General features: G+C 35.5%; 2 protein-coding genes across 2 annotated transcripts; one reads left to right on the top strand and one right to left on the bottom strand.

The window, feature by feature from the left end:
- Nucleotides 1–1,836: 1,836 nt before the first annotated feature.
- si:dkey-9i23.8 lies at nucleotides 1,837–11,275 on the top strand. The gene is made up of 7 exons (XM_087237561.1): nucleotides 1,837–2,002; nucleotides 4,162–4,301; nucleotides 6,536–6,725; nucleotides 8,160–8,298; nucleotides 8,379–8,543; nucleotides 8,631–8,709; nucleotides 10,672–11,275. Coding segments are annotated over exons 1-7 (927 nt in total). The 5' UTR covers nucleotides 1,837–2,001; the 3' UTR covers nucleotides 10,885–11,275.
- A 1,176-nt stretch (nucleotides 11,276–12,451) lies between these two features.
- On the bottom strand, nucleotides 12,452–13,998 carry tmem187 (transmembrane protein 187). Its single transcript, XM_087237562.1, has one exon. It carries the CDS (start codon nucleotides 13,920–13,922, stop codon nucleotides 13,152–13,154), a length of 771 nt encoding a protein of 256 aa, XP_087093688.1. The 5' UTR covers nucleotides 13,923–13,998; the 3' UTR covers nucleotides 12,452–13,151.
- Between the last annotated feature and the right edge of the window lie 2,816 nt (nucleotides 13,999–16,814).

The following is a 16,814-nucleotide window of genomic DNA, read 5'->3' as shown; positions in this document are numbered from 1 at the left end:
TTATACTAATGTTTATATTACATATGCAATTCAATAAAATGTACTTCTAACACAGCTTTGATCCTTCAGTGTAAAAATTTTTCAAAACTTCTGAATTCTGGCATCAGTTTGACAATAATAGGTTTAGACGAACATGAAGATTATGCCGTTTAAGTACTTAAAAGAGATTGTTTCTCTCTCTTTTATTAAAGGGCACCTATTTTACCCCTTTTCCTAGATTTAAGATAAGCCTTTTGTGTCTCCAGATTGTGTCTATAAAGTTTCAGCCTAAAACGCCCATCAGAATATTTATTAAACCTTTCAGAAGTTTGTAACTTTCAGCTCTGAGCATCTTTTAGCTGTTTTTGAGGCCTGTGCCTTTAATCCTTGTTCTTCCCGCCCACCGTTTCCGTGCCTGTCAGAGTGTGTCTAAGTCTTCAGCTGTGTCAGATAAACAGCACTGTGACAGACATGAAGGAAGCAGATCTCATGTGAAGTTTGTGAAAAATACTATCGTAAGAACTTTCCCAATGATTAAAATTATTTGTTGTGGAGTTAATTCAAGCCTTTCTGCAACGATGAGTCACACACAATGTCATTACAAAGTTCACGCACTCACAAACACACACACAGCCAATCCGCTTGTTAAGTGTGACGTCACGCGAAGCGGCTTCCGGGTCCAAGCGCTCTATTCAACTGTATGGGGAGACTCATGAAATGGTAATAATAAACGTTAACAAAGCGATTTAATACTTTCGAAAATCATGAACGCAATATATATGTTCATGCCTAATATCCGATGGCCAGAAAGTGATTCGCTTTTTTATAAATTGTTAAAATTTTGGTATTTGTTATGCAGCAAGCCCAGAGATTGTTGTGTACACTATGAGTTTATATAAAATTAACTTTAATGTGTGATAGGAATAAAACGGGATCATAAACGAATGATTTCTCCACTCAAATGAATGGCGGCTTGGACCCGGAAACAGTATTATATACATCACCAACACGTCACCACTTAACAAGCTGATAGTGTCTGGATGCAGCCTTTATGATGCAAGCTGAGATTGCATCACTCGTGATGGAGTCAGACACAATCCGCTCAATGAAGTGAGTGATGTCACTGTGACAGGTAGGGTTAGGGGTGGGGTTAGGTGAGCACATTAAAAAGCATCAGATGCAGCTCAGATTGCACTGCACCAGAGCTGCATCCAGACCCCTCTCCACACAGTGTGCACGTTTAACTGTGCACTGTTTTTGCACGACAAATGTGACTGGATACACGTTAATATCCACTGTTGTATGGATATCCGTTATGTTAATATACAAAACAAACCTGATTTAATGTCCACAAACTGAGATTGAAGCGTCTTCTTTTATAATTCTACTGACATGCAGCTGTGGAGATAAAGTAAAGATGGTAAAATCGCTGTAAATCATTACCAACATTTTAAAAATGTTGATAATTGATGATCACAGAGCGCTGAACAGATCTTTTAATCCCAGTTGCTTTGTGCACATCCTGTCTTGCTAATATGATTATACATATTGCTATTGAGACATGTTAATACGCAGCTGTCAGTCAATGTGGTGGGTGGGAAAACCGCACTCATACATCACGTTGCGGTGGGCCTCAAACTGGGAGTTGTATCCTATTTTACATCAGGAAATTTAAAAAAAGAGACTTATTGTGTTTCTATCACTCCAATATGTCTGTGGATACACTATACCTACACAGTTCTGTCCAAACAGCTTACAAAAGATGATTCTCATCATAAGTGCCCTTTAATGCTCTGTTATAATCAGTCATTGATGCTGTACTGTGAAAAAAGCTGAATAGGTGTTTTATGGTTAAAGCTTAATGAAGCAGGAAAAGTTTAATTGAAGAAAGCAGTGACGTCTGTCTCCACGTAATCACAGACTTCAGTGCTCTCAGTATCACATTTCCACCATACAACCCAGTGTGAAGCTTTCCTTTTGATAACTGTCAGGATTATAGTCAGATCTCTGCTTCGCTGACAAAGTAAGTCAAACAGCTTTACCTGTGATGTTCTGTGAATGATATTATATGCCGTTTTATTTATTGCAGCTTTTATTAAGCATTTCAGTATTAAGTTTTAACTTTTATATCGTCTTGTTTTAAGCTAAAGTTCTACTCATTTTATTTATTCATTCAGTTACATTGGAAAATTCATCTTTTTTTATCTTGTTTGCGTCTTTTTGTTGTCATGATGTTAGATAGCTGAGACATATACACTAGATAAGTCTAAACTAAATGTAAATGTAACTTTAAATGGATGAAAAAAAAATTAAATCTATTCAACAGATTATTTATTTATTTAATAATTAATTAATTTTTCTTTTCTAAAACAAATGAAAGCAATATTTAAATAGGCTACAATTGTTATCAAGGGCTTCAGTTAACATTATCTGTTAGCAATGTATATTTGCAACATTGCTTAACCCTAATGTTTATATTTAAGATATAATTAAAAGAATTTTGATCATTTTAGCTTTTACAATGCATTAAGTTTAATCTGTTTTAAAATTGTATTATTAAATGTAAAATGTAGCATTACAATTAAACATTTATTTGTTTGTTTATTTAATCATTCAATTATTCATGTGTTTTATGTGCCTTTTAAAACATATGAAGCTAATGTTTTATTATAAAGCTAACATTTTTAATGTTGCATTAGTTAACATTTTCAATAGCACTATTTAATTGCAACATTGCTTAACCTTTATGTTATTTAACAACATTTTTCGGTCGGTTTTGCTCATTTTAGCTCACAGCACATTAAAAAACACAATTATGTATATTTAAATTGTATCATGAAATGTAGAAATTATCATTTAGAAATTAACATTTACTTATTTATTTCTATAATAATTCGTTCATTTTGCTTTTCTAAAACATAAGAAAGCTCTATTTTAAATGATCTATCATTGTTATCAAGAATCATTAGTTAACATTTATGTTAGCAATGTATATTTGCAACATTGCTTATTTAGTTAAAAGAATTGCTCAGTTTTGATCATTTTAGCTCTCACAGTGCATTAAAAATGTAATATTTCTATTAAAATTGTATTATTACATGTTTAAATAAATTTATAATTAAATTTTATCTGCCTTTCAAAACATATGACGCTAATATTTAATTATAAAGCTAACATTGCATTAGTTAACATTTTCTATAGTACTTATATCTGCAACATTGCTTAAGCTTTATGTTATTTTGCAACATTTTTTTGTTTGGGTTTTGTTCATTTTAGCTCACAGCACATTAAAAAACACAATTATTTATATTTAAATTGTATTAATAAATGCAGAAATTAGCATTAAGAAATTAAAATTAATTAATTAATTTATTCATTAATTAATTCATTTTGCTTTTCTAAAACATACGAAAGTTATATTTTAAATAGGCATTGTTAAAAAGAGCATTATACATTGAATTAAAAGAATTGCTCAGTTTTGATTATTTTAGCTTTCAGTGCATTAAAAAAAGTTTAAATAAAAATATAATATAAAATAATAAAATTTTTTTATTATATTAAAATTGTATTAAACAAATAACTGCTAATGTTTAATGCTAAATTTTACAATGTTTGTTTAAATATTCAATAATTCATTTCTTTTATTTGCTTTTTACAACATATGACGGTAATTTTTTATTTTAAAGCTAACATTTTTAACGTTGCATTAGTTGACATTTTCTATTAGCACTATATATCTGCAACATTGCTTAACCTTTATGTTATTTAACAACATTTTTTTGCATGGGTTTTGTTCATTTTAGCTCTCGGCACAATAAAAAAATTCATTTTTTATTTTTAAATTGTATTATTAAATGTAGAAATGAGCTTTAAAAAATAACATTTATTTATTTATTTACTTATTTATTTAATTGTTCATTTATTTGAAGATATAGATCTGTAGGAAGATTTATAATAAGGTCAAATTTGTTAAAACAACTGTATACTATTTGCAACATTGGTCAACCTTTATGTTACTTAACTACTTTATTTTCTCATTTATGTTCTTTTTAGTTCACAGTGCATTAAATTATACAAAATGAATACAAATTTGATTTTAAAATTGTATCAGTAAATGTCGAAAATACCACGAGTTTGAATGTTGATCAAGAAAAATTTTGTAATTATTTTTATTCTTTCCAGTGAACACTTCAAATAACACAGCGGAATCAGAGGAGAGTTTTTTGTCTGCCTTTGAGAAGTCTTTACTTGCTCCTGTTCTCACCACTGAGATGGTATTTGGTGTTTTGGGAAATGCGCTGGTTTTGATAGTCAAAGTTGTGGTAAGACTAATATATCATTTAGAAAGGCAAGACACTGCAGGTGAATAAGATTTTAAAAATTAACACCATATGTACTCCCTCAGCTGATTAATTGACAGATGTTTTTGTAAAATGTTTAGATGTAAATGTTTAAATATAAAAACAAGGCACTATTAAGTTAAATTTGTGCTGATTTTCATACATTTCTTACACAAAAATCAGAACATTAGATCACACATAAGCGAGGGGTTTTTATCATACACTCTCAAATAAAGGTATGTGAGCTGTCACTGGGGTAATACCTTTTTAAAGGGTATACATTTGTACCTGAAGGGTCCATATTGGTACCTCAAAAGTATATATTAGTACCCACAAATTTTAAGAGGAACACTTTTGTACTTATTAGGCACTAATGTACCGTTGAGGTATTAAGATGGCCCTTTTGGGTTCAAATTTGTACCTTTCGTAAAGGGACCACCCCAGAGACAGCTCGCATACTTTTATTTCTGAGAGTGCAGTGCAGAAGACCTGATTTTCTTTTTTCTTGTCATTTTTATAATCAGTTAAATTAAGTATGAACAAATTCTTCAGTAAAAATCTTCAGAATATCAATATGTATAAGGTATATTTTGGTTTAAGGGTGATTTTGTGCAGAATAAAACTCATTTTAAGAAATAAATTCTAATAGAAATTTACACTTGTCTACAATCTACACATTTACACTAGAGAACAATCAAAGAAATTAAAATGACACAAAACTCTTATGTTTATCAGTGTTTAATGTACATCTCTAAAAAGAACACAATGTCAACAAAAAGGCATAAATGTAAAGTGTCATGCAGGGAATTTTAAGAAAGGCAGTTTACAGTTATTTACTGTATTATTAAAGAAACTTCTACAGGTTTTTCTGTTGAACTCACAGAATACACAGAGTCACACTGTTAGACATTTTATTGTATTTGTTTGGTCACTTATACTGGCAGGACTGTGTCAGCAAGTTGCCGCAACTGCTCCTTTACAGTTACTTACAAGTAAATGTGTTTTACATAGCAGGAGCCCTACCACAATTTCAATTACAGTAAAACAGCTTTACCACAACTTCTTTTTATGGTGAAATGTCTTTTACCACATTTTAGTTTTACTGTATAACATTTTTTTACAGTACTTTTACATTTCACAGTACAAAACCTTTGTTTTTAGTATTTACTATTGCATTCAGTATATTCCAAATTTTCATTAATGGTCTCATTTCGTTTTCAACTAGAGTAGCAGTACTTGACTACTTTGATTACAGTAGAATACCGCCAATTCCTAATATGCAGTAAGTCACTGTAAAAGTTATAAAATGAAACTCAAAACTGTAATGTACATCACTGTTTATAAATCACTAAAAAGAACATGAAGTCAGCAAAAAAGGCAAAAATGTGAAGTGTCATGCAGGAAATTGAAGTCAAATCACGGTTATTCACCGTAGTATCAAAGAAACTTCTACAGGTAACTGTTTTTTACTGTTGAAATGACAGACATTTTTTACAGCATACTGAATATTAAATAGACACACTGTCAGACATTTTATTGTATTTTGTGGTTACTTATACTGGCATCACTGTTGCAGCAAATTACCGTAATTGCTCCTTTACAGTAACTTACAAGTAAATGTTTTACAGTAGCAGGAGCCCTACCGCAATTTCATTTTACAGTAAAACAACTTTACCACAACTTCTTTCTATAGTGAATTGTCTTTTACCACATTTTAGTTTTACTGTATAACAATTTTTACAGTACTTTTACTGTCATTTATTTACATTTTAGCAGTACAAAACCTTAATTTTTAGTGTTTATTATGGCATTCAATATATTAACATTTTCATTAACGGCCTCATGTTTGTCTTCAACTACAGTAGCAGTCCTTGACTATTCTGATTACAGTAGAATACCGTTAATTCCTAATATGCAGTAAGTCACTGTAAAAGTTTTTAAATGACCCACAGTGCAGTGCATATTACAGTAGTGAACTGGTAAAGAATGCATGTGGTATTTTACTAGGTGTTTTTGCGGTAAAAAGAAAACTGTAAAGTTGCGGTAAAGTCTAACAGTGCAGAAGAAGCACTCAAGAATGTATTTTGATTTTTTTCTTAACCTTAAACTGAAGAAATATCAAAACTGGATGTTTTCGCCTGCAGTGTTTCACCTTCATCTAGAAAGATTCATACACCAATGCTTTCATTTACTGATGTTGTTGTTTTTTCCTACAGTGTAAAGAGCATTTTGAGTGCCGTTACTGGCTGCCGCTCTTCAGTCTCACGCTCTCGGATTTCTTGTGTTCTGTCCTCATCATCTGCGGCTCTCTGTTAGCAGTGCTGAGCGCCGGTCAGGTTTCACCGTGGTGTGAGGTGGTGAGTCTGCTGAAGTTCACCTTCATCACCTCCTCCATTGGAAGCTTAGGTACGACACTGAACTGTGGACTCAAGTGTTCATTACTTCTGTGGGATGCATGTCTAAACAAATACTGCTTCCTTTGTCATTAGCAATAAGGAGCAAATAAACAACCCTTTGTACACACTGAATGGCTGCAAGCAGGTGCACTGGACACAGGATATATCCTGATATACACTCTCAGAAATAAAGGTACAAAATCTGTCACTGGGGTGGTATCTTTAGGTATATTTTTGCTCCTAACAGATCATTGACGGTACAAATTAATACCTAAAAAGTATTTGTACATCACAGAAAAGGTGTAACCTAAAGGGATATCCACCTGGATAGTACAAAAGTTACAAAGAGTTTGTACCTTTAATTCGGAGAGTGTAGTGATTAAATAAGTCTTGTGCATATATCCTGTACAGACACATCGGCCACTTTATTAGGTACACCTTACTTGTACTGAGTTGGACCCCCTTTTGCCTCCAGAACTGCCTTAATCCTTCGTGGCATAGATTCAACATGGCACTGGAAATATTCCTCAAAGATTTTGGTCCACATTGACATGATAGCATCACGCAGTTGCTGCAGATTTGTCGACTGCACATCCATGATGCGGATCTCCTGTTCCACCACATCTCAAAAGATGCTTTATTGGATTGAGTCTGGTGACTGTGGAGGCCATTTAAGTACAGAAAGTGGCCATTCTCCTCTGACCTCTGGGATCTACAAGGCATTTGTGCCCACAGAACTGCCGCTCACTGGATATTTTCTCTTTTTCAGACCATTCTCTTTAAAACCTAGAGATGGCTGTGCATGAAAATTCCTGTAGATCAGCTGTTTCTGAAATACTGCTTGATTTGAACTCGCAGCTATATCACAGATATATAATATTAATACATATAGGGCAAAAAGTAAACAGGTTTAAAAAAAAAAAAACTTTAAAAAATTATTTAAAAGGTTATTTTAAAATATTCTGAGAATCAGATTACTTTAATTAATATCTATGTATATTATTAATGTTGTCAAATATTAATGATATATGAATCATAATTTCATCTCTTCTCCTCAGTTTGGGATTATTTGTGGATTTTTGTAAATAAATTAAATTAATAATAAAATGTATGTTTTTCTTCAATGTATGTTTTTTTAAAAGGTACACATTTTATTATACATTTTTAGTAAATGATGCCCCAACTAATATTTTCTCTTTGTTCCAAATTTGTTCACATGCAACCAAGATAAAGATTTATGTATTAATTTAAATGATTAGAAAGCAAAGCTATTCTGAATATTCTACTCCTTGATTACTCACAGTTAAATCATCATTTGTTCTCAGCTTGCTTTGTTTCTTATTTTATAAATGAATAATGGTTTATCAATATTTATTGAAGGCCTCTTTTTCTATTTGAATTAATTAACATTTATATTTCTTTCTATTCTCTTTCTTGTCCTCAGCTCTGCTCTGTGTTCAGAGGTTTATGGACATCCCATCTAAAGGCACCAGACTGTCTGTGGTCATGGCGATAGCATGTGCAGCATCATGGGCCACTGGAACCATATTTGGAGCAGTGCCAGTAGTTTATGACTGGATAAAGTGAGCCCGATATAGAATAAACTATATTAAAATGTGGATGCATCCATGATGGGAATAAACCGTGTATATGATGTGATCAGGTATGATTCTGCTGAAATGCTGTGCGCAGTCTTCTGGGAGAGCAGCTATTCAGACATGATGGTTTACATCCTCTGTGCTTTCTCCATCTGCATCTTCATCCCGCTCCTCCTCATCTTCTCCTACTCCATCCTCACGTGTGCAGGCTACAGGAAAGACTCCCGCAGGTCAGAAGCGGTAAACACAGGTGTTTGTATATTTCATTTCGGGCTCTTTATTATTAATGTGTATTTCCACATTTGTTGTGTTTGCAGTCGGGAAGACCTGTCCTCAATCACACCACTGCTGGTGATCGTCTATCTCTTCTGTTACGCTCCATTTGCTGCTTCTGAGGTGAGAAGAGCTTGTTTATGGCAATATTTAATTGCAAAAACATATTAATATCTTATTTTTGTATATTCATTTAAATATATTAGTATATTTTAATATAGCAGCACGGTGGCTCAGTGGTTAGCACTGTTGCCTAACAGCTGGAAGGTCGCTGGTGTCAGTCCCGGCTGTGCCAGTTGGCATTTCTGTGTGGAGTTTGCATGTTGTCTCTGAGATGAATTGGGTAAACAAAACCGGCCATAATATAAGTGTGTGTTAATGAGAGAGCGTCTGGTGTGTCCCAGTGCTTGGTTGCATCTGCTGCGAAAAACATCTACTTGAATAGTTGGCGGTTCATTCCACTGTGGCGACCCTTGATAAATAAGGGATCAAGCCTAAGAAAAATGAATGAATTATTGTTTTAATATATTTTTGAGATTCTTAAGATACTACTTTTTTCAAGGTTATAGTTCTTATTCTTTAGATCCTACATTTTTCAAAGCAATAAACAGTCTATAAAATGATCTAGATACCACATTTAAAGAAATATATCAGTCTTATTTTTCAGATTCTTTATATTTAAAATGAGAATAGTTCTTATTCTTTACATACTACATCTTAAAAACAGATAATATTTCTTATAGTTTTTATACACTAAATTAAAAAAAAAGACAGTAGTTCTAATTCTTTAGATTCTAGAACATTTTAAAGAATAACGGTTATTTTTCTTTACACGCTAAATAAAAAAGAAAATAGTTCTTATCCATCAAAAACTACAATTTTGAAGATACCAAACAGTTCTTATCTAACAGTTCTTAATCTATTTAAAGATTATAGTTCTTTTTCTCCATTCATTCAATCTTTTTCCTTTAGCTTTGTCGCCACAGTAGAATGAACCGCTAATTTATCCAGCATATGTTTTACTCAGTGGATGCCCTTCCAGCTGCAACCCAGTACTGGGAAACACCCGTACACGTTCTTATTTTTAACTTTATTTTTAGAGGATAATAGTTGTTCTTATTTAGATACAGTAATTAAAACAAGATTATAGTTCTTATTCATTAGATATAGTAATTATTCATTGATTTCTTTTCGGCTTAGTCCCCATTATTAATCCAGGGTCGCCACAGCGGAATAAACCGCCAACTTATACAGCATATGTTTTACGCAGCGGATGCCCTTCTAGCTGCAACCCATCTCTGGGAAACATCCATACACACTCATACCTACGGACAATTTAGCTTAGCCAATTCACCTACACAGCATGTCTTTGGACTGTAGGGGAAATCAGAGCACCTGGAGGAAACCCACGCGAACACAGGGAGAACATGCAAACTCCACACAGAAACGACAACTGACCCAGCCGAGGGTGAATTAGCTATCCTTTTGCTGTGAGGCGATCGTGCTACCTACTGCGCCACTGAAGTTATAGTAATGAATTTTTTTTTAAATAGTTCTTATTCATTAGTTATAAGATAATCGTCATTAGATAGTCATTATTAAAAGATAATACTTATTCATTAGTAATAGTAATTTAAAAAAAGAATGTTTTTTATTTATTAGTTATAGTATTTAAAAAAAAAGATAATAGTTCTTATTAGTCATAAATAAATGATAATAGTTCTTATTCATTATAGTAATTTAAAAAAGATAATAGTTCTTATTCTTTAGAAACTATAGTTCATTTTAGTTTGAACTCTGAAAAAGTTAATAGTTCTTATTTAGACAGCACATTTAAAAAAGATATGAGCTCTTGGGAACTTTAAAATCTTTAAATTTATATGTACTAGTATTAAAATATTAAGCAACTGGCTGATAAATGTACCATGAATAAAGATAACAGTGCAAATAATGCCATGACATTTTAAAAGAGCATACTATAAGCTATTAGTGTTCTGATCTGTGTGTTTTTAAGAGTCTTTATGTCAGAGGCTTTACTGGATGAGTTTTCCCCTTAACAGTTTTTCGTTCTTGTTGTCCTGTTAGTTGGTTCTTCTTGGCAGGCTTGATCTGTCCCCGTCTCCAGCCTGGCTGCGGTCACTGTCGTCAGTAATGGCGTATCTGGACTGTTGTCTAAACCCCTTCATCTACCTCACAAATAAAGACTTCCGGCGAGCAGTGCTCATTTTGATGTGGCACAGAAGGAGAGCTACTTTTCCAGAGCCGGTGCTCACTGGCATTACGAGGATTGAACTTTGAGGATTATTAACATGCATTACAATATTTGATTTGTTTCTGTGAAAAAAAAAAAAAACGACAAAAAATAATAATAAAAAATAATTACTGCATTTTTTACATTGATTTACAAAAGACAGCAATGTCATTCATTGTAAAAACTTTTTAAGGCATTTATTTAAGTGCCATTTGACAACATGTATTAAAATACTCATTTATATTAAAACACTGCCATTTAAGGATGACAGATCAGCCCCAAAATACAAATTATTCAAAAACTTATACTTTGTCCTTCAAAACAATAGATTTAACCTATTTGTTTACCCATACGATCATTTTCTCTCAAGTATTTATTAAATATAAAGGTTTAATTTGTATATAAAAATGCAGCATGGCAATTAAAGATATTTTGACATTTTATTTTCACAAATAAATTACAATCATTTTAGTTTCACTAAATTAGCTTTCTCATTAGATCTAGACACAAACACTTGACCCCAAAATAAACAACAGTTGGAAGTTCTTAACTAAGGACTTGTGTGTAGACCTTGTACTTCAATTTCCGCAGAAATGGAGAGAACACTGAGAAACTGACCAGAGTTCAAATCTGATCTGAATATCATTACATTATTTCACATTAATTGCAAAGTTTCAGTCTGTTTGGATCATCATTAAAGGAATAGTTTATTCAAAAAAATTTAAATTCTGCCATACTTATCCACCATTTGTTCAAAACCGGTTTCTTTCTTCTTTTGAATATAAAGGAAGATTTACTGAAGAGTAGGCAGGGGCCGGAATAAGATTCTGACGGTATGATAACCTTGGCTAAAAATATCACAGTATCACGGTATTGTGATTACTGCTCTAAAATATGCTCTTTTTGAAATGTTTGGGTAAAAACAAAAACTTTTTTCTCTTTTGAACACAAAATATTTTATTTTTAAAAAACATTTAAGATATTTTGGAGCAGTAAACATGTCAGGCTAAATAATAATAATAATAATAATTCCTTACATTTATATAGCGCTTTTCTGGGCACTCAAAGCGCTTTACACAGTGGGGGGAATCTCCTCATCCACCACCAGTGTGCAGCATCCACCTGGATGACGCGACGGCAGCCATTTTGCGCCAGACCGCACACCACACACCAGCTGATTGGTGGAGAGGAGACAGTGATGCAGCCAATTGAATATGGGGATGGTTAGGAGGCCATGATGGACAAAGGCCAGTGGGCAGATTTGGCCAGGATGCCGGGGTTAAACCCCTACTCTTTTTCGAAGAACATCCTGGGATTTTTAACGACCACAGAGAGTCGGGACCTCGGTTTAGCGTCTCATCCGAAAGACGGCGCTCACTGAGCAGTATAGCGTCCCCGTCACTATACTGGGGCATTAGGACCCACACAGACCGCAGGTTGGGCGCCCCCTGCTGGCCTCACTAACACCACTTCCGGCAGCAACCTAGCTTTCCCATGTGGTCTCCCATCCAGGTACTGACCGGGCGCAGCCCTGCTTAGCTTCAGTGGGCGACCATGTGAGAGTTGCAGAGAGCTAGCTGCCGGATAAATAATTCAAATAATTCAAATAAATCATTGACTTCTGTTGTCTTCATTTATTTCAAAAACAGATATTTTTACAATTTAAAGTGGCATGTTTGGAGATCTCTGCTGGAGATACTATTTTTCCTTACAAACAAACAAACAAAAAAAAGTTAATAAAAAAAACAAACACATACTATAGGAACGGTATTGCAGAAAATTTTAGTGGTTTTAAAATCTTGACGTTTCCAAACCCTGGCATACTTTGATAAGTTATGGTCCCATGCCTACTGAAGAGTGCTGCTGGAAAAAAAGCAGCCATTGACTTCCAACGTATGTTTTGTTACTATGCTTTTCTCCAAACTCAGTGCAGGAGAGTTTAGCGTCAACACACACACCTGAACCAGCTAATCAAGCTCTTACTAGAAACTTCCTGGCAGATGTGTTGAACCAAGTGGAGCTAAACTCAGCAGGACAACGGCGCTCCAGGACCGAGTCTGGACACCCCTGTCCAAGTTTAGAATCATTCGAGTTTGAGTATAGCATGAGGAAATGTTCATTTTTGGGTGAACTACCCCTTTAAAATGATGACCCGCTGGTTTTACGATTGTGTTCACAGTAATAATTACACATCTGTATTCTGTAGTAATATAGCTACGTGTGTCAGTGGCGTGACAAGCTAATAAGTATTTGTTAATGCAAAGTTAATTGTCTTCTAAGTACTCTGTTCTCATTAAATGTTACAAAAGAGCATTTATGAAGAGCGTTTGTGTGCATTTTCACTGAGGCGCGTGAGAAAGCAAAAACTGTAATGAAACTGCAGAATGTCGCAAACTTTGGACCAGAAATGACCGGTGAGAGTCTGAAACATCCAATACTCGGCGAGATGATGATCCAGAAGCTTCAAAACCACGAAACCGGCGCAGGAGAGCAAAGCCAAGCAGAAGTAGCGCATGGACGCCGAGTCTCCGTGTCTGAGCTGCGCGCGGACGCCTGCAAACGCGGCGGAGGCGATGTGGAGACCCAGAGCCGCCTCAAAGCCCCGGGGGTGCAGGAGAGACAGCCCGTAGCTGAGCAGAGAGCACGACTCCACCATTAAAGCATAGCGAGATGACCAACCCTTATCAATCACTTGACACCACACCAGCACCCATGCAAAAATAGGTAAAGTGAACCACTGGTCCAGGACGGAGGGCGCGCGCCGCAGGGTGGCCAGGCGGATCCACTGCACCGGCCCGTAGGCCAGCGCCATCAGCGCAAACACCTCTTTACTGTAGGCAGCCGCTCGGTTGCTCTTACCATCCGGCATCCGTTGCAAGAGCCAATAGATCGCCAATAATATGTAGCCTACGTTTATCAGGCAGTTAAACGGCATGGCCAGGAAGGCAGGGAGGTTGTCGACTTTCTTCTCCGCGTAGTGATCATAACTGACGTCCACCAAAACTTTGTCGAAAATATGAGTGTTTGCGAGCGCAATGCAAAGCAGGAAAGGTATGAGAACGTGGACGGCAGCTGACAGGGTCATTTTCAGATGAATTAGAACTTCTGTTTCAGCGACTGTACTTAAACACGTGGAGTATTGTGTACAAAGTATCTGTGACAAAGTACACGCAAGGCTGTTTCCGCAGTCTAGACCACGTGATGGCCAGTAGCGCCCTTCAATTGGTTGACAGTAGGCTACAGTAGCTTTAGTGCCGATTGACAGCTTCCTAAACAGTGTTCACTGAGCAGGGGAGATCGCTTGAAGTTCGATTATCTTGATAATATTAATTTACTCAGGAATAACTATATGCAAGTTACACCTTGTACTATTTAAAGGGGTAGTTCACTCAAAAAATGAACATTCTGTCATCATTTACTTACCCTTCACTTAATTCTCACAAACCTGATTGATTTTTCTATTAAACACAAAATAAGTCATTTTGAAAAATGCTGGAAACAACAATTTACACCTGTAGTATTTGTACCACGGAAGTGTGTTGTATTACAAGTTTTTAGCTTCCCTAAAAATGTGTTCAACAGAAAAAAATTCAAGTCAAAAAGCTTTGTAACCACTCTAGGACGATTAAATAGAGAGAAATTATATATATTTTTGGTAATCTATGCCTTTAAAATATGAGCTAAAACATGCCTAATGTTAAAAATTAAAATGTGACTTCAAAATATTTAAACAAAATATTCCTCACTGTGCAGCTTTACATATTTTGCTTTGCTAAACACAGAGCATCCAGAATTCAACACTGCCATATTGAAAATGCACTGTTTTTACTCCAGTATAAAGATCAATCAGGCACTGTTGTACCACAGATTTGGATTGGTCTCAGATTCACAGCTCTTGCATTAACAATTAACCTGTGACTGTAAGCATGTGCTGGTAACACCTACAGTACATAAATAATGATGTGGTTCATTCATTCATTCATTTTCTTGTCGGCTTAGTCCCTTTATTAATCTGGGGTTGCCACAACGGAATGAACCGCCAACTTATCCAGCATGTTTTTTACGCAGCGGATGCCCTTTCAGCTGCAACCCATCTCTGTGAAACATCCACACAACCTCATTCACGCACACACTCATACACTACGAACATTTTAGCCTACTCAATTCACCTGTACCGCATGTCTTTGGACTATGGGGGAAACCGGAGCACCCGGAGGAAACCCATGCGAACGCAGGGAGAACATGCAAACTCCACACAGAAACGCCAACTGAGCCGAGGTCCGAACCAGCGACCTTCTTGCTGTGAGGTTACAGCACTACCTACTGCGCCACTACGTCGCCCCAATTAATAATAATGTGCTAATATGTAAACTAAACACTTCTTTATTATGAATTAATGATAAATTAAGGCGAGCACTAATCATGAACTAACTTTAACTACAACATGAGTCCTAAGAGTTCATGTGTGAATAACAGCCACCTTTATTTCGTGTTAGTACATGCTAATTAATGTATTAATTAACATTCAAGTTTAAGCTAAATGTAACCAATATAAACTCACGAGCTGTTAATGTATAATTATGTCATGACTTTACTTGGAGGAGCACATCACCATTAATTCATCTTTTAAGGGCCGTGAAGCCCTCATGTCTCAGCAGGGTGTTTTCACATAGTTTGAAAAACGTCAGGAAAATAGGTCCTGCTTTGTATGGTGGGAGTCGCAAGTGGCGAAAGAGGGAAGGGTTTGCGTGAAAAGGGGAGTTTCCTTATGTGCGCTACAGCTGATTTTTACACCGGCAACACAAACACAGACGCAGAGGAGAACGACAGTGATTTCGTTTACATGGACATCAGTATTCAAATTTTTTTTGTCTTAATCTGAATTAGCCAATATTAGGATTAAGGTGTTTACATGAGTTGCTTTTTGAATGTTTCGTTCATGGTCCTGTTTTACATGTTATAGCACATAATTCAATTAGTCATTGCATCACCGCACTATTTACATTTCCTCCAGAGTTTCATGTTTCATTCTTGTAGTGTCGACTTTAACTGCAGTTTGGCACTTTCACTTTTATTCAGAAACATTTCATGCAAGACAAATGACATATTGGATGCGAGGAACTGCAGGAAGAGTGTTGTTTTAGTGGAATTTTTGATACCGCACGCCTAATAGGAGAAAAAAAAACCTCTGCATTTTACGGTAGATGCAGACACTCAGTAGGTAAAGACAGTCGTGCATTGACTATCCTGTCACAAAATGCGGCGAAAATCCAACACGACGGTAATAGTTTGATTAAAGTGTTTACATGTTTACTTTCGGAAAGCAGCATTTGCAGCAGATCTTTCAGTCCATAATATTGTAGTGATATTATCGTACTGTAAACTTAGTAACTAAATCATTTTGAATAAGGTATGTTTCTAAAAACTCAGAGTACTGCTGACGATACTAACTAACTTTGCCATCTGAATAAACAGAAACAAGAACACTTGCTACGTCCCTGTCTGTATACTATCCATCCTAAATAGTATTTAAATATAGAATTAGCATGTCCCAAATCGTAGTATGTTGAAAAGAGTAAGTCATAGGTTCCCGGCTGGTTTACTATTTCCAGTCAAAATTTTAAGTGTAGAACCGTCCACACTCTAACCGCTGACATTGCCCACAGTACATTGTGCGTTGGATGTGAATTCGATTAGAACTACAAACGCGGGTGAAAAGACACGTGAGACCAACCGTCAAGCAGAGAGGCAGAGTGGAAAGCATGAGATTCCTGTGATGCTCCGGGGAAAGACGAGTCTGCACTGAGGTCCAGCATTCTCCAGCCTTCGGCGCCTAGACTGCAGCTCTGCACAAGAAGTTTGGCCGTAGGAGAAATGGTCGTGCCCAACCGAGCCTGCTTTCTCTTGAGGTTTTTTAATTATTCACTTTCGCCAGTTGGTGAAGTTTTTTTATCGGCGCTGTCGCCACTGGCTTGCA

The sequence above is a fragment of the Danio rerio genome, chromosome 1 (assembly GCF_052040795.2).
Source record: "Danio rerio strain M-AB ecotype USA chromosome 1, GRCz13ab, whole genome shotgun sequence".
NCBI lineage: Eukaryota > Metazoa > Chordata > Actinopteri > Cypriniformes > Danionidae > Danio > Danio rerio.
The sequence above is the reverse complement of the archived record's forward strand: the minus strand, read 5'-3'. Positions and strand labels throughout refer to the sequence as shown.

Bases quoted from the DNA above. Each gene is read 5' to 3' on its own strand.
- tmem187 (XM_087237562.1), bottom strand. From the start codon at position 13,922: ATGACCCTGTCAGCTGCCGTCCACGTTCTCATACCTTTCCTGCTTTGC.
- si:dkey-9i23.8 (XM_087237561.1), top strand. The intron at 8,299-8,378 runs GTGAGCCCGATA...TGATGTGATCAG, and splicing joins GTAGTTTATGACTGGATAAA to GTATGATTCTGCTGAAATGC. The intron at 8,544-8,630 runs GTCAGAAGCGGT...TTGTGTTTGCAG, and splicing joins TACAGGAAAGACTCCCGCAG to TCGGGAAGACCTGTCCTCAA.